The 22,584-nt window shown below is 38.2% G+C and overlaps 1 protein-coding gene across 1 annotated transcript in view; it reads right to left on the bottom strand.

The window, feature by feature from the left end:
* Positions 1-3,177: 3,177 nt before the first annotated feature.
* LOC136864490 (E3 ubiquitin-protein ligase RNF10) overlaps positions 3,178-22,584 on the bottom strand; it is a 362,846-nt gene continuing 343,439 nt past the window's right edge. Inside the window, exons 12-13 of the mRNA XM_068226296.1 lie at positions 11,603-11,825; positions 3,178-3,470 (exon numbers count right to left, since the gene is read on the bottom strand). Of these exons, the coding sequence (XP_068082397.1) occupies positions 3,388-3,470; positions 11,603-11,825 (306 nt within the window). The 3' untranslated portion in view covers positions 3,178-3,387. The remainder of the gene's footprint in view (positions 3,471-11,602; positions 11,826-22,584) is intronic.

The raw sequence follows: 22,584 nt of genomic DNA, 5'->3' as shown, positions 1-22,584 counted from the left end.
ACGTCGAATGGAGATAATACAAAATATCAACACTCATAATGCCGATACTGGGATGGCAATTGTAGTCTACTGGAATCATAATATTTAAACATTTTTGGGATGGCCCAAATATTCTTCCCTGAAGAATGAGAATCACTATAGAAGTGGAGTACCAGTTGGGTGGCAAGAATGCTGGTAGAGAGCTTGCTCGAGTTTCATTAAATAACGGATTATTTCATCTCCGAATAAACATGCTGTATGTTGTTTACGTTGTGAAACTTTTTGAAATCATTCCGTGTAAGCTTGAAAAGGAGTTCAATTGGATTCTTGATGTAAGTGTGCGGCTAGTGAGTGTGTTGAAATCCTTTCGACATTAGGAGGAAGTCCAGTTGTGTTGCTTGTGTGAGGTGGTCGACCACCTCCACTTCAACAGTGAATCTTATTCTTCTGGGAAGTGATGTTGATCTATAGAATATTTGGGCCATTCCAAAAACCATATAAGCTGAACGTATTTGATCTTCTACAAATGTAAAAAAGAAATGTTTAAATGTTAAGATTCCAATAGACTACAATTGCCGTCCCAGTAATGGCATTATGAATGTTGATATTTTGTACTATCTCCATTCAACGTGGACATGAGTAGGACCTTCCACTGGAACAAAAGACATGATCGGCCAGTCCATTTCCAAATCTTACCATATGTTATATACATTAGTGTAAATTGTTGTAAAAATAGTTTTTAAGAATAGTTCTAGTACAAGTTAATCTCCTAATAGGCTGAAAAAAATGTATAGATGTTTCATGCCTTTCTCATTATCGGCATTACGAGAGTTGACACTTAGTATTATTTCCATTGGATGTGAACATGAGTTGGACGTCACATTAGAACTTTAAAACATGAACGGCTTATTCACTCCAAATTACAACCTTGATGTTCATGTACTTCAGTGCAAATTGTTATATAACAAAATATTGATTTATGAATAATCCTAGTGTAGCATCCACTCAGAGTTCGAATTCATGGCTGATGATGCCTCCAATGACAGGCAAAACATGTACCATACTTAAACTTAATATAATGACAGTGATATAGTCCTAAAGACTTTACTAGTATTGAATAGGTGGTTTCAATAAATTGTTTAACATTTAATAACTTAACCAGACGCGAGAAAATATAGTCTAACCTCGGAAATAAGTGATGCGCTCTGCCGTATCTTGAGGTGTATACCATCTTGCTTAATTTCAGTGTAGAGTATTAAAATTAAGTGATTGTTTACATAGCCTTTATTTCTAACGAGTTAACAAATGCCATCGACCACGTTATTTACGCACTTATTACGAAAACATGTTAGTCTCTTTCATTTCTAATTTTCTTCACGGGACAGCAGTTGACGGGTATTACTAATTGACCTCGACATCACCTTCGAATGTCGATGAGAGAGCTCGCAAGTGCACATAGCAAGAGAAAGATACCGTACGTCGCATTTTGTGGCAAATGCTTCAGTTTTCTTATTCAAACAGCGTCATCTAACCTAACTTAACCGCATATGTACCATGAAGACGTATATCAAGTGCCAGTAGAGAAGTGATAACCTTCCAGCTACAAATTTAGATGGGAATAGCCTTACAGAAATTTAACCAGACACGAGAAAATATAATCTAACGTCAGAAATCAGTGATGCACTCTGCCATATCATGAGGTGTATCGCATTCTTGCTTAATTTCAGTGTAGAGTATTCAAATTAAGCAATCGTTTACTTGGCCTTTATTTCGAATGAGTTAACAACTGCTATCGACCACATTATTTTCATATTTATTACGAAAACGCTCTCGTCTTTCATTCCTGATTTTCTTTATGGAACAGCAGTTGACGAGTATTACTAATCGACTCTGACATCGCCTTTGAATGTCGACGAGAGAGACCGTAAGTGCACATAGCGAGAAAACTATACTGTACCAAAGATGATCAATTGCCTTTTGTGGCAAATGCTTCAGTTTTTTATTCAAACAGTGTAACTTAACCGTACTGTATGTATCATGAAAACATGTTCCAAGTGCCAGTAGAGATATTAAAACCTTCTCGCTATAAATTTATATGATAATAAGCCTTTCCAAAATTTAACCAGATGCGAGAAAATATAAAACTAACCTCTGAAATCAGTGGTGTACTCTGCCATATTTTGAGATGTATCCCATTCCTACTTAACTGCAGTATTTAGCACTAAAATTAAGCGATAGTTTACTTCAGCTTTTATTTTTAAGAGTAAACAACCGCTATCGGACACATTACTTACGCATTTATTATGAAAACATGTTCTCCTCTTTCATTTCCATTTTCCTTTACCAGTTGACGGGTATTTCAAATCGATTCTGACATTGCCTTCGAATGTTACGAGAGCGCTTGCTATTGGACATAGCGAGGAAATGATACCGAAAATGATCAATCACATGCAATATAATCGCTGGGTGCATATATGTTGGTAACGGAAAAAATTGTGCACGCTTAATCGCTCGTAATAACGGAGGAGTCAGTGATAGGGCTCTTGCTGTAACCGAAGGAATTATAGGAATTTTGAAGGGACAGACAAAAACTGTTGTTTTAACGGGGTTCTCATTATACGCCGTACTCGTTATAGTAAAAAAAAGTGTACTTTCCATCAACATTTTCACTTATTTTGTCTACCTGCCAGACATGTACTGGACATGGTAAAATCATTCCTTTTTCTGACAACCAATGCATTGAGACTAGTACGTTATTCACATTAAATATACCAAAAGCAAAGAGGTCTTGCACAATTCATTTTCATACAGTTAAGACTAACAAATTCAAACCACGAGATTTGAAAATAACATCTGAAAAGAATGGCCATCTAAATTTCCTTTCAAATGGGAGTCTCCAAAATTAAATACAATGTTGATTTTACTCTAAGATAATAATATTATACTCCCCTCATATGAATCAATGCCCAAATAAAATAATTCACTGTATTCTAGAACCCAAGTGTTATATACAAATGTTGATGGTAAATACTATGCATATGCAAAGTAATTCAAGAAGTACTCTTTTGAATAAGTTTCTAGAAAAACACAAAGGCAAATGAGCATATTTAATTCTCATTATATGTAGGAAGGAAGGAAGGAAGGAAGGAAGGAAGGAAGGAAGGAAGGAAGGAAGGAAGGTAGATAGATTCACTGATATTCTGTAAGAATTCTTTTATTTATATCATTGCCTATGCCAAAGAATGAATAATTAACAAATAATGAATGCCCTGTTAATTTCCAGCAGTTTCAAATTTTAATACATCTGCATCTCTGCAGCCTTCCTTCAAAATTAGGATACATCATACAAAAACAACAAATTAAAGCTTCATAAATATTTTACTCCTTTAAAACGCCTTCCTGCAAATTCTATTTATTACTGAAAGCCATTCCTGTGGCGAACAAAATCTTTTGCTTCAGCTTTTTCTTCCTTTTGCCACTACTTACACCACCTGCAATGCAAAAGCAAAGGAATTACTAGTCAAGCACAATACAAGAGTACAATAATGCTGCAAGTTTGATGTCTGTTTAACTGTTGACTGTTCTAAGAGAACAGTTTTGTGTGATGCTTTGAAATAAACTGTTTGCAACACAGAAAAGGGTTATTCAACTTCCACTATATTTTTTCCAAATTAACATTTGTACTTCTGTCAAGTGAAAATCACTGGCTCACATATAAGTGCAAGTAGTTAAGGACATTTTCGTCCACAATGTTAGTCTGCTACAAAATTTGTTAACATTCATAACAAGAAAATATTTGGGTGAAGAAGTGGAACTGAACATATACAGAACATAACGATGGCAATCTTTCTGTTAGCTGCACCTGTGTTGGAGTAGGCAATCTAATGTGCAAATTTACACATGTTGCAGCATTTGACAAGATCTGGGTTAAGAGACTGTGCCAACCGATCAAGAAAAGCAGAATATTTATTTAGAACTAAATATTATTAGGTATATGAAATAGCAAAAAAGGAAACGGCATGCATTTTAAGATCCGTTTCATGCAAGCACTGTTAGCATAGCTGGATGAGAAGTGTGCCATAAATCTGTCTGTAGCACATGTTCCTGTTGCCTTGATGGTTCAAAAATATACAATATTCACCGGTGAAAAAGAGAAAAAGGACTGAAAGGCCCACAGATTATCATCTTCAACACCTTAGGTAAAATAACTGGGAAGTTCACATAAGAGAAGAGTGTAACTTGTGGTTTAACAGGGAAATGCTTAAAGATTTATTAGTGTCCTGTACTGTCACATGAATTCAAGGAAGTGATTAAAGTTATGACGAAAGTTGAAATGATTGGAGAAAGAAGAAGGAAATGTTATTAGAAAGTAACTGTGATGTAGAGCTGTTCAAGGACCAGAGTGCACAGACCTCCGAAACTGAAGAATGACTTAATTTTACCGAAGAAATGGATTGTGCGTATGAAGGCATACATCTGTTTCGCGCCTCCCTGGTGCCTACGAGGAAAAGTTGATGGCCTTTCATCGCCACGTTGTTCGTTTGCAGCAGCAAAATTCTTATTTACTTTCTCAAATTGAGAAGGCTGACCAGAAGCCCATGTACTTCGAAATGCCACTAGACAACACAGTTCACATTAAGATCTCTTAAAGTGTTGCCGCCAGAACAGGTACGTGCTAGCTGACAGAACCAAACACCCTCCGTTTGTGGTTCTGAAAAGAAAAACACTTTGAACAGGAAACCTGCCATCTGATATTTCCATTCAATCCCAAGAATCTGGCTGGACGAACAGTGCGCTAATTGAGGAGTGAAATGTGTTTGGCAATGCCACCCAAGAGCTTCACTGCAGTAGAAGAGCATGCTTGTGCTGGACAATTATTGCAGACACACTACAGATGCCATTAAGGAAATGAAAAGGAAAGAAAAACCTTATCTCTCCATAATTCCAGGAGGGCTGACCTGCATACTACAGCCTCTGGACGTTTGTGTGAACTGACCTTTCAAAGAAGCATTGCAATATTCTCCCAAATTTTATCATTAGAAATTCAGTGCGAGGGTCTTATTTGGTGGTGGGTGGTATTTGGGATTACACGGTACTTCAGAAAATGGACGTCATATATTGTACCCGGACGAGAGAGGCCCTAGTTATCATGATTTCTTGATTATAATATAAATGCAGATATATGGGAATATTAAATTATGTACAGTGTCAGTTTTGTGTGGACAGAAGAATTTCAACAGTCAGACATATCGCGACAATCCGTCGCCACAGTTTAGCCTGTCCTAATGGGGAGAATATTATTGGTCAAAAGTTAAGAGGATTAAATCTAGAGCTCACAACAACAGAAGTAATGACTATAAGGAAGTGAAAGAGCATTTATTTCTGAACAGGGGCGAGGCCAGGTGAATCACCGATACGGAGAAAATGACGAACTAGACTTTCCAACGCCTCGAGGCATTTGTGTTGTCAAGTTGCAAGGAAGAGATTTTAAACTAATCGCTGCGGTGTTGACCAACGGCAAAATTTATCAGAGGCACGCAGATGAACCAACATAACAGAAACTCAGAGTGAACTCCAGTTAGCTTCTCCGATAACAATAATTAAATTATTCCAACCACAGAATTGAATAGAGGGGATTTTTGTGATATTCCCATGTTGATTAATTGTAACTGTAATAAATTAAAGTAATGAATTCTTGGAAATGACCCACGCTATCTCGCCGTTGGTCAAGATGAGCATGCCATCAGGGACGCCGACTTAGCGCGCGAAAGGTGGAGGACAGGAATCAAGTGATATCTCCGTGATCACAGAACGATATGAATTCAGAATACGACACGTGGATGTGTGTCGCCAGTTTATTAAGTGGGATAAATTAAGAGATCCAAATCCACCTGCATATGCCGATTTAGGATAACCAACCCCCTCTCCCTGGTATGACCACGGATGACCCCGGCGGGAAACCATATCGTCCATAAATAACCACCAGTGGGACCTCACATCACCAGTTGTTACCAGTCACCAGTTTTTATCGGTCACCAGTCGTGTCAGTCGTATGAAGTAGTTGAGACTGACACGTTGACTCGGTAAGTCAGTACCTCGGGACGCATTCGAAGTCAGTTAGAGCTGAAAGTACGCGAGTTGTTATGAGAATGAAGACGAACAGTGAGATTATCCATAGTACCGAGTGTAAATAATCAGTACAACTGTATGTTGAATTTAATACATGCCATGTGATTAAATATAAATAACTAACGGAACGCCGATAGTACTTTTGGAAGGCAGTGTGTGGAGCCTGAAGTAAATAGCTCAAAATAGATGGTGAATAACTATCCGAGCAGGGAACTGTAGGAGCTAGGAGATTATCAAGACGGCTGAGAAATAAACCAGGAAGTGCCGGTTGAAGACGCGATACGCGCCGGTTCGAATGAAACGACACTCCGCGTAATGTGTCACGACGTGTGTTTCGGGCTCATATGAGGAATATATTGTGCGAGTGTCATGGGTCTAGACGCACCTATAAGTGTTTTTTTAATTATTATTCTTGTATAAATCACTGTAAATTATTTAATAAGGTGTTAATCAGGGTAATCGCACAGAAGTGTTTTGCTGTGTTAATTTTATATTGTGCGACATGATGTCCGAATAAATCACCATGGGGCCATGAGACTTCTCATCCACTACGAGACAATGGAATTCTACATAGGAATGAGTAGACAAATTTAATATTTGGGGATGTTATCGCGACTAAACGGGGTTCAGTGTAGATTAATCATGGTTACTTAACATGGTTCGCCTCATGAATCCATGATTTTTAAGATAGACGGACGAACTAATTTATATTAACGTAATTATGGGTTAGATTAATTAATTGAGTGTTTGTTGTATATAATGTAAATATGGGATATATTTCTTTCAATTAATGCATGCTGTTTGTAATACTTTGATTAAAGTTCATTTCAAGTGTTAAATTCCTTTTTGTGCTAACCCATTTATTTGATTTTCAATCACTGCGGTGATTATTTGTATTTTAGTTAGGAATATTTGCTACCAGACAGCCAGATTATGAAAGTGCCAGAGTATGTAAAATTTGTGTTGCGTACGGAAGGTCATAAATATAATAATGGTACTGTTCTATCTGCTTTGGGTGTTCGCAAGTTCTATATAATAATAATACTGCTCGGTGTGTTTGTGAGTGAGAAATAATAATGTTTGTGAGTTGGCAGAGGAAAGTAAATTATTAATAATAATAATAATAAGATTTTGTGCGCTTTCAAGTTATAGTATAATAGTCATGATAATGCTTTGTGATTTGCTAGCGGAAATAATCAATGTGGAGCTAACCCGTAGCGTTAAAGACTAATTCGGGCAGTAAGTTTGATTTTACGTAAATTGTTGATTTCATGTTTTGGGACTTTATCTTAACCATTTAAAATTTGTTTAAAAGCGATAAAGGCACGTGAATAGAATGGTCACGATATGTTGAAAGCCCAGAGTGGTTTGAGCCCATATTTAGAGGTGGAAGTCATGAGGGACAAAATCCGGCACGAAGTAGAATTGAGCCGTACTGTTTGTGATGATGAAATAGATAAATCTCAAGGCCTAAAATGATATAGAATGCCAATTCCGGTGTTATGAGTGGCAGAATCCACGCACCGAGGAGTAATTTATGAATTAAATGTTTGAAGAGTTCCAATAAGAAAAAGTTGGATTTCAAATGAGTAGGAAGGAATAGTTAGCAATCACCGGCATTGGAGGTATTTGCCCAGCCGCAACGTGCCATAGGTTGTGAGATGTATCTTGGGAGGACAGGTGTCCCCATAAAATTAACGGCAGTACGAAACTGAAGGTTGCGGTACCGAATACCGTGTTGTCCCGACCGATATAAAGCGGATCTTGGCGGTTCATAATGGGATTTAACATATGTGACTGAATTCTAAAGAGTGGAGATTAAAATATCAAACTTCCCATTTTAATAATAATAATAATAATAATAATAATAATAATAATAATAATAATAATAATAATAATAATCCAAGTGAATCTTGTTTTAAATCAATTGCTTAGTGCCAGAGTAGACCGAAATTGTAAAATCTTATGCATTAACCATAATATCGCTAACGGTAGTGTAACTCGTGAAGTCAAGTTACCATAATAATAATAAAAATAATAATATGAAGAGGAATGATAGGAAGAATTTATGCGATTAATTTGAGAATAATTATGGTGAGTTCAATATAAGATATGAAATCCATGATGAATAAGTGATGCAATAATAATAATCTCTGCTGATAAAAATATTAGTCTAATAAATAATAATAAAAGGTTGAAGAAGCAGAAGATGAAGAACTTGCAATAATATTTTGAGAATAATAATAATTGATGAAAGGAAATTAAGATATTTTTTTGGACGATGATTCATTGTAAGAATAATAATAATAATAATAATAATAATAAAAAATAATAATAATAAAATTTTATTAGGAAACTGATCATAAATTTATGCGGATAAATTACGAGGAAGAACGACCCTTCGTTTAGAACGTCGGCAAGGGTTGGCATATAATCATCCCGGATGACAAATGATGATAATCAAATATAGGATTATAATTGAAATTAATGATAATAAAATAATTGATGGTAATCACAGAATATGATAATGATCAGATAAAGAATGATAATGATATTATTTAATAATCATAGGAGGATATGATAGGGACAGTCGTCATGTGTCGAACTGGTCAGAACCAGATGTTGGGTTTCCACGTGGGAGATTGTCGGCGGTAGATGCGAAATAATCCACAGGCGGTACATGTCTTCGTTGTCAGAGCGTAGTAATGAACCTTTCCGCACGTTCCTGTCGTATTGACAAAAGTAAATATTGAGTTAAGCTTTGAGTTAAAGGGCTATACCTGGCATGTTCGTGAATCTGGAAATAATAGGCTAGAGTTTGTCCGTACTATAAATTCCCGTTTTCGATACAATAACATTTTCACGGTGGGTGTCCGGCTCACCAGAATGTACATACTGGAAGTGTCTCATGTCCAAACGGAACGAAGAGATGACAGTAAATAGTTACTCTCATGCCTTCGTCTCCGAAAGAATGATATCCAGCGGTGAAACGTCCATTCATACGGATGTGAATTCGACCCCCAGTAACCAATTGGGGCGAATTCACCAAATGTTTTACACTACCAGAGTAGAGAGGTAAATCCAAGTAGTATGACATTTATTTTTCAGGATGGAAGTGTCCCAATGTAATAATTGTCATCATGTGTAGTTTGCAAAAGAAGTGAATAAATTGCTCCTCATTGCAATTTCAATAGGAAACAGTTTCCATATCTTTTTATTGTAGTTAGTCCAGTATGCCCATGGAATTTAAGTTGTCACTTCCCAGTCCTATTGTGGAGTCTAAAATTTGTATCCATGAATGAGTCGTCCCCCGTTACCTTAATTTGCATGCCCCGTTCATCCCTGTGTTCATTTGGTGCGCCGATATATAATTAGATTTTCTTTTAATTTATTTTTTTATCTTTTTCGATCTGATCACCCCTGAGATTAATGCTAGTCTGGGACTCAGGAGGTGAGTGGGTGCAATATGTTAACAAAATGTTCAGTATCACAGAAGTTTGCAAGAACAAGATCAAAGATGAACATCTTGGAAGTGGTAAAGCGCATGGGGCAATGAGCTAGGTATCTAATCTTGCAAGATGCAGAGATAATTAAATTGGTATAACCTAGTGACATAAAATGATTGAATGCAACCGAATGTGAACCAGTCTGTTGTGGAGTTTACTGTGAAACTGGGGCTATTATTTATGGGCATAGCTGAAGATAGTGTGATTAAATGTTTTGTAAGCACAGAAGGAACAAACATCCAGATGCTGAACTTGTCCAGTGGTTGCAGGTGATACGAATTTAAATGTCACACAGTTTTGAAGAGAGAGAGACTGCTCTAAAACAGTATGGCCAGGCTGAATAGCTCAGACGGTTGAGGGACTGGCCTTCTGACCCAAACTTGGCAGGCTCGATCCTGGCTCAGTCCGGTGGTATTTTAAGCTGCTCAAATACGTCAGCCCCGTGTCAGTAGATTTAATGACACGTAGAAGAACTCCTGCGGGACAAAACTCCGGCACCCTGGAGTCTCCGAAAATCATAAAAGTAGTTAGTGTGATGTTAAGCAAATAACATTATTAAAACAGTACGATTTTATGCACAGACCAGGAGTCAAGTAACAGCAAATTACTGTCATGAGCTACATCATAGTAATATGATTATCTATGCATTCTATAAGAGTGGATACATAGTTTATCTTCCTGAACACTTTACAACTCCGAAGATTTATGTCTTTGATCTTGCTGGTGCGAATGAATCTGCCGTGGCGCATCATTTTTCATGCACTGCTCATAGTGCATGTTGAAGATACAGTGGAACCTTGATATCTCGAAACACCTCAGGAGCAAAATTTGATTTAAAGTTATCGAAATTTCGAGGTATAGAGAATAACGTTTTTGAGCATGTATAGCATCATATAATCTACGGGCTTACACTTAATAATTCTTTTTTAACAGTATTTAAAAATATACGAACTATTTTATGGCATCACTTTAATTATAACCCTTATTATAATAACTTCTTAGAAGACAGGATACAACACATACAGTAGTGAAACAAGAAACATCTCGGTTAACACCTTTGGAAAAAATCCGTTAGTCTTTTCTGTTTGTTACTGTTAACCTTTTCTCCCTTCACTTTGAAAGTTCTCGTTAATACCACACAGCCGAGATTCACAAACTGAGCGCGCCATCCGCGACTTTGGGGGTTGCTTTCGTACGTGGCCGGTATTTAATTCACACTGAAGAAACAGCGAGGCCTCGCTGCTTTTCCGATCATTAGAAATTTTAGTTTATCGGTTCCCATAATATTAGCTCCCAGCATCACTGTAAACCTATCTTAACTTGTTAACTGTTCCTCACAAACCACAAATGCCATATTGCACAATTAATATTACACAAAATTCGAGTTAGAGTATTTTTTGCTTCAAGGGAGGAAATGTTTGCTTCGAGAAACTGAAAAATTAGTACAATCGAATTTTGAGCAACAGAGAAATAAATATATGTGAAGAATAGGAGAAACAGTCGGGAAATTTAAGTTACTTCGAGATGCTGAAAATTCAAGTAATGGAGGTTTGAGATATCGATGTTTGACGGTATGTTTGAAACTTTTTGTGAACATCTGTGATGATCACTTTGTGAAGTGTACCAAACACATTCTACAGAAGGTTGCTCTCTGTAATTTCCGTACATTTTGTCATTCTGCTATACATAGGGAGAACCATAATCAGCTAATATTCGCCGTCATCATTGTTAATACTGACACTTTCAAATGGTCCAAAGTAGACATTGCACTTTAGAACCTGCACTTGGAGAAGGTTTCTTAGAAGACCCTAGCATATACCGTATTACTGTCGAGACAAATCTTTCAATAATAATAATAATAATAATAATAATAATAATAATAATAATAATAATAATAATAATAATAATAATAATAATAATAATAGCAACAACAATAATAATAACAATAATAACAATAATAAAAAATAAAAGGGAACATTATTATATACCTTGGGTTGAATCTTTAACTTCTGCTGCTTTCTGCATAGCTTTTGTGATTGCTTCACTAAGGAACTGTTGATAATCTGGGGCTGGTACGTAACCTTCTATATCCTGCTCACCATCCGAGCTGCAGCGGCTAGGATGTACATTTAAAGGCGTTTTCGACTGGGTAGTTCTTCCATCCTCTGCAGCTACTACACCAGAGCCACGGCTTTTCCCTTCTCGCAACATCTTGAAAGAGAGGGCAAGTGTAAAAAGAAAGATCACAGTCAAGTCACACTCTATTCTTCTGAATGAATTTTATTATTTTTAAAATAAGGCAAGTGTCTTACAACATTTTGGTAATATCAATCATCGATTCAGTGAGATGCCTGAAAGTTCCTATGCATAAAATATACAACCACCCAACTACCCACATCAAATGAGTATGTCGCAAGTTATATCTGTCACAATACTGAATATCAGAAATATTACTTCAAATTCCATAAGGAAAAACTAAAACAGATTATCTTGCTTATCTGGAAATCACAATTCCCAACACGTTTGCCCATCTTTTCTCATCCTCCTGCTTATACAGGGCAAATATGAAACTCGTACAGACCTTTTTGGAAGGGATCAGAAATGTTACCTTTTGAAAAAAATAGCAACATTTTCCAATTGGGAAAATAGTTTTCCAAAAGAAAAAAACAAACAACACAAATATTATTCAATTGCATTGGTACAGTATGTGTTCAAAATATGTACCATTACATGCCGTACATTGTTCATAACGATTTTGAAGATTATTGAACATGTCGAACAAACGTACACAAAAGATGATACATTCCTGCGTAATTTAGAATATCTAAGGTGGGTTACGTGTTGAAAACTTTTTCAACATGCCCTGTGTGTCAGAATCTGGGGCTGTGAGATCCATGCAACAGGAAGGGTACATTAATGGAGTTCAACGAGCAATTAAGTGATCTTCAAAGCATTCCATTGACATCGGAATGGCAAGTTTCTGGTGCGACAAAAATGGCATAAAATCCCGCATGAGTGAGGTCATTTTTGTTTTTACAATTTGCTTTATGTTGAACCAACACAGGTAGGTCTTACAGTAACGATGGGATAGGAAGGACCGGGAGTGGGAAGGAATCGAATGTGGCCTTAATTGAGGTACAGCCCCAGCATTTGCCTGGTGTGAAAATGGGAAACCATGGATAACCATCTTCAGGGTGGCTGACAGTGGGGTTCGAACCTACTATCTCCCAAATGCAAACTGATAGCTATGTGACCCAAAACTGCACAGCCACTCGCTCAGTAAATGAGGTAATATGAAGTCTCTGCAGACTACCTGGTACACTGTTTTGGATTCCGTACATCATCCTCAATGAAATAAGGGCCCAATATTCCATAATCAGACACGTTAATACCTATTGGAGAAGTCATCCATGACTTGTTTGTAGCGACTGTTTTTGGGTGCCCTATTGTCCACTTTCGTTGACGTACGACCGATCCTGTATGAAGGAACTTGTTAATAACAGCTAACACTGTTCTCTACTTGGTGCCTCCTTATTAAATAACTCCTTATACTGTTCTTTAATGTGAAGCAAATTTGGTCCACTCCACTCCCTATTACTGGAAACAGTGTTACATGATTAACACCTTCTCCTCCATTGTGAGAACTATAATATTGCAGAAATCAAGACAACAATGAATTCACAATATGTCAAGTTGTTATATACATTAATAAACCAATACTTCACTGCAGCACCTTGTTTATTGATATGACAACAGTCTCAATCCCACCTCAATTTTCTCCACCTCTGCTCTCCCCTTCTTGGTCAAAAATAATCTAATATATTGAATATTCACCATATCCAAGCAGTTTAGTAGTGACAGGCAAAAGCTTTTTTTTTGGTAATGAAAAAATTCAAGAGGGGAGAGATACAGGGAGCAAGTCAGAAACAGAATATACAACCATGAACAATAGGTGATCTGTATAGGGAAAATTACACTTTTTTTGTACTACTAGTACTACTTTCCTGGCCTTTCCCCAGTTGAGTGCAATAGGTGCTAATGTTCATTAAGCCGAGTTCTATGGCCGGCTGCCCTTCCTGATAGTAACCCTATGTGAAGGATGTATTCATTATTGTGCATTTCTGTGGTGGTTAGTAGAACAACTAAAACTGAAAGATTGCATTTCATTTTAGCAGATCTACCTATAAAAAGAAAACTACATTAGTCCTATAACAGCAGTTCTGCAGTTGTTTCCTATAAGGATGCAGAGGCACACGGCAGTGAAATTCCAGCACTCTGTTATCTTTGTTAAGTCAGAAGTATGATGTGAGGAAGTACACAGTTTAAAAAAATTAGGGGAACATGTTTTGTAACATCTGGTGTGTGATGGAGATGCCGTGGTGAGCAGTACGTGGCAAATGTTGTCCAGGGAGGAAACCGATTCGGACAAGGTTCTGTGATGGTGTGGGGTGGCATCAGTGTTGATGGCCGTACAGATCTTGTCGTCGTCCGTGGTAATCTTACCGCTGCGGGGTACATCGAGCAGATACTGCTACAGCATGTGTTGGTTGCTGCATACGGTATTGGCCCAGAATTCGTCCTCATTCACGACAATGCCACGGCTCATGTAGCAACACATCACCAGAGCTGTCTTGCGAGAACTGGACATTCAAGAGATGGAATGGCCAACAGTGAGTCCCGACCTTAATCCCATTGAGCATGTGTGGGTAGGCATGACAAATGTTCAAGGGTGGCCTGTTCCACCAGAGACTGTCCAAGACCTCAAACAGGCTCTCATTGAAGAATGAGACCTGATACCGCAACATGACCTCCGTCAACTTATACGGAGCATGCAACATAGGTGCCAAGCTGTGATAAAAGCTCTTGGAGGACATACACCATACTGAAGCTCTCCAACTGTGATAAAAATCCACTTATCACTTTGTTTTCGCTAATATTTGGACATTTCCGTTTGTGTTCTGAAAATGAATGCAAATCCATCAATGTTCTTCTGTATACTTCAACAGAAGAATAGAGGTTTAGTTGGTAATACACCTGGGCGTGAGGTATTGTTTTGTGGAGCATGGCATACGTTCAAAAACACGTTCCCCTAATTCTTTGGCGCTGTGTATATGTGAGGAATGCATGGCCGTGGTTAGCAGTGGCGATCTGACGGAGCGAGGCCTAGCACACCTATCCCCCATGGTCCCCGCACCTATCAGAAATACAGCAGCAAGCCGTGTGAGGCAGCTCTCAGAAATATGTGCAATGTTTATTCACATTGCTTTCAAGTTTTGTAAATAGAACAATGTGTCAGATGCTTACATTATAAAGTGCTTTAGATTTCCAACAATCTCATTCAAGATTTGGGCTTCACCGATAGCCTTGGTAGCCATCAGTATGTGCCACTGCTATTCATTTATGATTTTTATTAAATTTTTCTGTTAATTATTTTATTGTTTCCTTCATGAATTTGGAGAATGTCAGTATTTGTATTCTAAGTCAGATGTGGAGCTCAAATTTTTGTTGCCTGCTCATTCTAGTCCTTGTTACATTATTAAGTCTTGGCCTCCCATCCTTTTGTCTCTTGTTATCTGGGGGCTTTGCCATTATCTTCTTGGTATTATTGTCGTTGCATCTATCCTCATAATCATAGCTTTTAGTGCTGCGAGTGTCTGAGGACATGTTCGGCTTGTCTGGTGCAGGTCTTTCTATTTGATGCCAATAGGCGACCTGCATGTCTGGATGTGGGATGATGATTAGGTGGGGAGTGGGTGAAACTCTGTGTCGGCATGCAGGCTATTCCTGCTGAATAACACCCCGGGGGTCTGCTCTAAGCTTCATGTCCCCATCCGATGAAGGAATCACTATCTACAGCGCCATATGCCCTCACAATAATAATTATTAAATTAATGTTGTACGGCCCACCTTTTCCATTACTATATTATTGAATTAAATTACTAAACTAGAGACTAGTTTCGGCCTTGGCTGGCCATCTTCAGCCTTAACGTAATACATCTAATAACTAAACAAATGTTAAAACACACAATTGACATGAAAAGTAATGTAAAAACACACAATTGACATTAAAATCTGAGATGAACTAAGTGTAAAATCTGAAAATTAGGCTCTAAATTTTTAGCATCTGGAGTATGCTCATCATCCAGACTCTTTCTTGTATTAATATTCATAGAACTGTTAGTTCCATCACTGCTAATCATTACAATTTCAAATGCAATACGGTAACTGGTAAATGCCGATTCTGTAGTCAGATCATCAATCACTAAACCTACTTGAGTGGTGTTAGCAGTATGCAAGCCACTGGATATCACTGTAAATAATCACCAGCTGACGCAGAAATGCTAGATGGTGTTTCCACGTCGACCAACGTAAATAAAATGGAATGTTGACATCTTGCTTGTTAAAAACATGCTGAAATGCTGTTGGACATTGTCAGGACAGCACATGAAGATATGGTTAAAACTGACACATTCTTAATTTGTGGCTGGTATAAAGCAATTCATTGCAGTGTCCATGAATTTAACCTGAATAAATGATAGTTAAAATTAGATAAATTAATGTGTGAGAGAGAGAGAGAGAGAAAGAGAGAAAGAGAGAGAGAGAGAGAGAGAGAGAGAGAGAGAGAGAGAGAGAGAGAGAGAGTGTGTGTGTGTGTGTGTGTGTGTGTGTGTGTGTGTGTGTGTGAGTGAGTGAGTGAGAGTCAAATGGCGTAGGTTATATACAGACTTACCTCTCGGTGCAGCATGTGGAGTGTGGTGTATTGTTGTGTGCAACGGTTGCAACATTCAGAGGAAAAGGAAGGGGCGGGGCAAGGGGAGAGAGGCAGGGCAAGGGGCGAGAGGGTGGGGCAAGTGGAGAGGTCGGGGAAAGGTGAGGAGGGGATGGAGGGGAAGGGGGGAGGAATTAAGGCGAGGCTGAAGGATGTGGAAAAAGAGATGGCTGCTGAGGAAAGGTGCTGTGAATATTATGAAAAACTGAATTACTGCATTTACGCAAATAATACCCGCATAAAAAAAAAAAAAAAAAAAAAAAGGCATGAAATAGGGGTGCAGGTTTTATTTGAGTCAATGTTGGAATTTTTTTTTTTTCTTTCAAAATCAGCCTTCCTAAAGTTAGGGTGCGGGGATTATTTGCGTAAATATGGTATGACTTGTTGGTTTGACGTTTCTAAAACTGGGAATTAGGTCAAATAGGACATTTGACTTTTCTGAAATGTCATTATGATTCAGGTTAAAATATTGATCTATACTGTGCCCATTGCATTTTCTGACATGTTCCAAGATGGTGTCAAAGTATGGACCACACAGGCCGGAATTGTATGAAAAGAACCGTAAGTTAGAAGTTCACAGGAGGCCAAGACCAAGTACGAGCATACAATTTTAAAAAGGCTGTGAAGAGAGAACAACAGTATCAAGTGAATTGTTTCAAGAGAAACAAGTAAAATATAAGATGATATTATTGTGCTTACTAATCTGGGGAGATAGAGAACGGATATACATCAATTCAACTGCGACAGAAAGGAAGACTAATTGCTAAGATAGACAGAACTATGCAAATATTACCCGTGTTAAACAAGAAAATACAGCGTAAAATAAGAAAGTTTGAATCAAATACGCTCACCAGTTGGACCGATAAGAAGCAATACGACACGTCGAAGCTCATTAAAAAAAGAGCTCAGAGAAGAGGAAAATATTCAGAAATCATTTTCTAAGAAGAGAAATTAAGCAATTATTAAGCCTTCAAGAAAAAAAGTTACCAACATCTTTAAAAAGCACAATGTAAAATTAGTTTTCAAAACCAACAATAGGAATGCACACGTTTAACATAATGCCACATCCATGAACAAGTTCAATAGTTTTTCGAAATCAGGAGTGAAGTACAATAAATTTTCAGCTGTAGGACAGCATATGCAGGACTATAATCACAAATTCACAGACATAAAGCAAGATATGGAAATTCTCAAATTCATCAACAAAGGACCCCTCCTTAACATTACTGAAAGCTGCTCCATACATATAGATCAATACTTTAACCTGAATCATAATCTTAATGACATTTCAGAAAGGCCGAATATTCTATTTGACCTTCTAATTCCAATTTTTAGAAACGTCAAACCAACAAGTCATAATTCAGTTTTTCATAATATTCACAGCACCTTGCCTCAGCAGCCATCCCTTTTTCTACATCCTTCGGCCCCGCCTTAATCCCCCCTTCCCCTGCACCCCCCTCTTCCCTTTCTTTGACCTCTCCCCTTGCCCCATCCCTTCCTTTGAATTTCACAACCGTTAGTATGAGGTACACAATAATACACCACACACCGCAACGAGAGGCGAGTCTCATATAAACTATGCCATTTGACTAACACGCTCTCTCTCTCTCTCTCCCTCCTTCTATTCATTAATTTATCTAATTTTATCTATCATTTATTCAGGTTAACTTCATGGACACCACAATGAATTGCAAATTTATACCAGCCACAAATTAAGAATGTGTCAGTTTTAACCATATCTTCATGTGCCGCCCTGACAATGTCCAACAGCATTTTAGCATGTTTTTAACAAGCGCTACGGGAACATTTAATTTTATTTACGTTGGTCGATGTGGAAACACCATCCAGCAGTTCTGCGTCAGCTGGTGGATATTTACAGTGGTATCCAGTGGCTTGCATACTGCTAACACCAATCAAGTAGATTTGGTGATCGATGATCTGACTACAGAATCAAAATTTACCAGTTCCCGTTTTGCAATTGAAGTTGTAATGATTAGCAATGATGGAACTAAAGAGTCTGGATGATGAGCATACTCCAGATACTAAGAATTTAGAGCCTAATTTATTTTTCAGAATTTACACTTAGTTCATCCCAGATTTAAATGTAATTGTGTGTTTGTACATTACTTTTCATGTCAATTGTTTGTTTTTACATTTGTTTAGTTATTTAATGTATTACATTAAGGCTGAAGATGGCCAGCCAAGACTGAAACTAGTCCCTAGTTTAATAATATAATTCAATAATATTGCATAATATTGTAATGAAAAAGGTGGACCATACGGCATTTATTTAATAATTATTATTATTGTGATCACAATTCAATATGGGTCAAAACCACGAAGTTCATATCCTATGATATGCCCAACTCCACATGAATACAGCAGAGAAGTTTGGAATTGAATCCAGGCTTGTATGCAAAGCTCCCATCGCCAAAATAACTCCACTGTGGTGGACGCTGTTCAATTTCATACGAAAGTTTTGCCTAGGCAATATATATGCTGCATTGCCATAGTCTAACCTAGATAATATAAGTGCCCTATAAATTGTGTAGGAGCACCCTGGAATCAGCCCCCCACCCACCACGTAGTGCCGCTTTTTAGTGCATTTAACTTTCAACTGATACACGTGTGGCATCCTATCAAATAGTTTACACAGACAGCTAGAGACAAACAGGTCTGCAACATCCTGCATACTCCTTGTCAGGCTTGAGGAAAACAATTACTCTACCCTCTCGCCACTGTGACAAAAATTCGCCCACTATCCACATTCGGTTGAACTCCCCAACAAGATATAAGAGGCTACCATCGCTGGTTATTGTTGCGGTGCGGTTCTGAATGCTGTGCGCCACTCTTCAAGAACATCCCAATCAGATCCAGCCTGACAGCTGAGGGCGTGAGTCAAGGGATAAGTCACTACTGCAGCTGGGTATAGAGGAAGCCCTTTGCCGAGAGACAAGCGGAATGCCACATGCTGGCGAACCCTGCAACCAGAGCGTGCAACAATCAATACAGGCACCGTGGGATATAGTGCTTGATTAAGACACCACCGCGAAATTCCTCTCAAGACGTCATTATGCGTGTGCAAGTTAGGAGCTAACTCAGACTCTCCTCATACAAGTCAAGCATGGTCATATGCACTTATAAATTTTTGCTGATATTTTCAAGTCTCTCGGCACATATTGTGAATAAATAGTGTTCTTAAAGACTTGTATTTTCTCGTGGCTATCTTTGAAGTGGTACATATTGTGAATAGTTTTATTCAAACGAACTTATAATTTACTGCTGCAATCTGTAAGTTTACATACTGTACATATACGAAGTTCTACTGAATGTATTTCCTTCATGTCTGTCATTCTCTGAAAGTCATCAGCATTATTTTTGTAATGCATGTGCGGATAGACTTGCTTTCTGCAATAAAGTCCAATGTGTTGTCGAGTTCTGATATTTGATTCAACAGTTATGAACAATACCCAGTCTGGGAGTCGTGTCCTTGCAAAGTGCCAGCGTGCTGCGGAGCTCCCACTCCATAAAGGGCATGTTATAATCCTCTGAAGCTTGGGTGGCAAAACTCAGGTAATGGCATTCTGTCTTCTGCTTCAGAGCCAGAAAATCAGGATGGTAATTCCCGGAACCAGACACATCCACGAAATGACTTGCTAGATGACTTGCAACTGAGGTCAGCGACGATACTGCTCGCAGTGGAAATTTGTAGTACTGAGGATAGTTCTTATACTCCCGAAATGCATTGCAGTTTAGTCCACACTTGAGTTGACTATGTATGTGATGTCATGGACATATATCTTTCCCATGAAGCTTTCTCACTTTGTTGAATAAGAACTTGCACCTTAGTGCTGAGTTTATTAAATGTTACCAAGTAGGCCACAGTAAGCTGCCTACGATGGGGTTTTTGAGCACGATGTCATTCTTTCACAGCTGCTGCAATTTCTTAATTCTGTCATGGAACAAGTTTTCGACAAGGAGCTCCAGAACCACATGGAACGGACTACTCAGCAGCAGCAAGAACTTGTATGATATAATATATATCATCATCTATGTTCCGGCTATTCACATTGTTAAAGACAGCTAGGCCCGGTTGTATAAAGACATCTGACTGGAGATCAATTAAGAACTTAGTTCTGAAAATGAACTGAGATTACGACTTCATTGTGTTGTATAAAACTGAACTCGGTTTACACATATGTAGTTCAAATGTAATCGGAGTTCAAAAAAGTGGACGTGGCAACACCGCAGAACAAATGAAATACGAAATAGCTCGGCCCTTTGGATAATACATGAATGGCGGGATTGACCTGGCCGTGACTGTCGAAGAAGGAGAAGAAGATCATATTGAAATCTCGCGAAGTAAACATGGAAAGAACTTCAAAGGAGCGTTCTGCAAATTTCACACCGAAATAAAAGGACGATCTGGTGGATATTGTACTATCAAGGTACAAACATATAATAGAAAATAAAAGAACCGATATGGTGACATCAAAGTTGAAAGAGAAAGCCGTTGACTTGTCAATTTAAAGAGATCTCCAACAACCATTTGAAAACTTCTTGTAGCATAAAACATACACATGGGTGACAGGGGATAATTTCTTTGAGTAGGTTTTTAATAGTGTGTCCCTTAACTTCAGTTCCAGTCGTTCCTCAATATCTTTCGAGAAACGAAATCTCGTTTTGAACATTTGATCACCCATTTCAATCATCGGATTCCGTCTGTACCGAAAGACGCGAGGAGCTCATCGTAAAATCAACTCTTCTTCATCAGACAAAAAGTCGGAATAATCTGATATCTCTGCTAAATAATATATATATATATATATATATATTACCAGGGGTAGAAGAAAATAGAAATAATTCAGTAGCCAGCCCCTTTTTATCAGGAGCCAGCACATTTTTCGCAAATATACATTATGAACACCACAGGTTAGATTAGGATCAAGCTACGTATTATTTTTGAAATGTAGCCTTAAGTAGTATAGTCTCAGTTCATGTAAGAATAGAAATGTATATTTTAATAGATACTTACCCAAATAATCACCAGTCACCTTCAAGGTCAACGTCTTAAAATTACACCAAATGTGCCTGTTTGATTTCCCACCAGTAACATTCAACTTGCTTAACAATGCAAACAAACCTTCAAAATCAGTGTAGGGTCTGGGTTTTTTTTTTTTTTTTGCAGTATGATAAGATGCCATGAACAATGCATTCATATGCTGTAACATATTAGCATTCATTTTCTTGACGCATCTCGCTACAGGTGCACATTCGGAATTTTTCATGAAACTTACAGCCTCGTGCAGGCCCCGTGGTTAGCGTGCCTGCCTCTTACCCGGAGGGTTCGATTCCCGCCCAGGTTACGGATTTTGACCTGGATCTGAGGGCTGGTTCGAGGTCCACTTAGCCTACATGATTACAATCGAGGAGCTATCTGACGGTGAGATGGCGGCCCCGGTCAAGAAAGCCAAGGAAACGGCCGAGAGGATTCGTCGTGCTGACCGCACGACACCTCATAATCTGCAGGCCTCCGGGCTGAGCAGCGGTCGCTTGGTAGGCCAAGGCCCTTTGGGGCTGTTACGCCATTTTTCAGCCTCCTGACACTTCGAGTGAGGATAGGATTTTTCGTATATTTTAAACGTTTCCAGTTTAAATGCTCCTGAAAATCCGGATACACCAAGGTGCGAAATCAGAAATAAATGGTGGGGGAAGGGATATAGGGTTTAACTACTAGTGTTTTTTCAGGCAGTATTTTGCGGGAGGGGGGGGTTAAATTTCTCCTGTAATTTAATTACCCCCTCCCTCCCCGGACAAATGTAAATTGTAGATCTTTTTGTTTGAATTTTGTTGTTACAACGAGAATGATAAACATTAGAACATCATTCCAAACAGCTGAGAAGTTTTGAGAGACGAGGCGCGATTTGTCCTGATTTATTGCTTTATTAGTGGAACCTTCCTCTATCAGGGCTAAGTTTTGACTGAAAACATTTGTCGGTTTGTACACTGCTTAAGTGAATATTGTCCTATTGACTACTTATCGGAAACTCACCCTCTCCAAGAAGTACCGGTACAAGAGTGGTGTAAGCTCGAGCTACTTAGAACAATGACAAAGGAGGAGAGCTTCAAGTAATTTATATTTTTCCCGAGTTTCAGATGGACTTGTCAGAGTGAAATATGAATAATAGGTTGCAGATCCGG

The sequence above is a fragment of the Anabrus simplex genome, chromosome 2, assembly GCF_040414725.1.
Source record: "Anabrus simplex isolate iqAnaSimp1 chromosome 2, ASM4041472v1, whole genome shotgun sequence".
Lineage (NCBI taxonomy): Eukaryota > Metazoa > Arthropoda > Insecta > Orthoptera > Tettigoniidae > Anabrus > Anabrus simplex.
The sequence above is the reverse complement of the archived record's forward strand: the minus strand, read 5'-3'. Positions and strand labels throughout refer to the sequence as shown.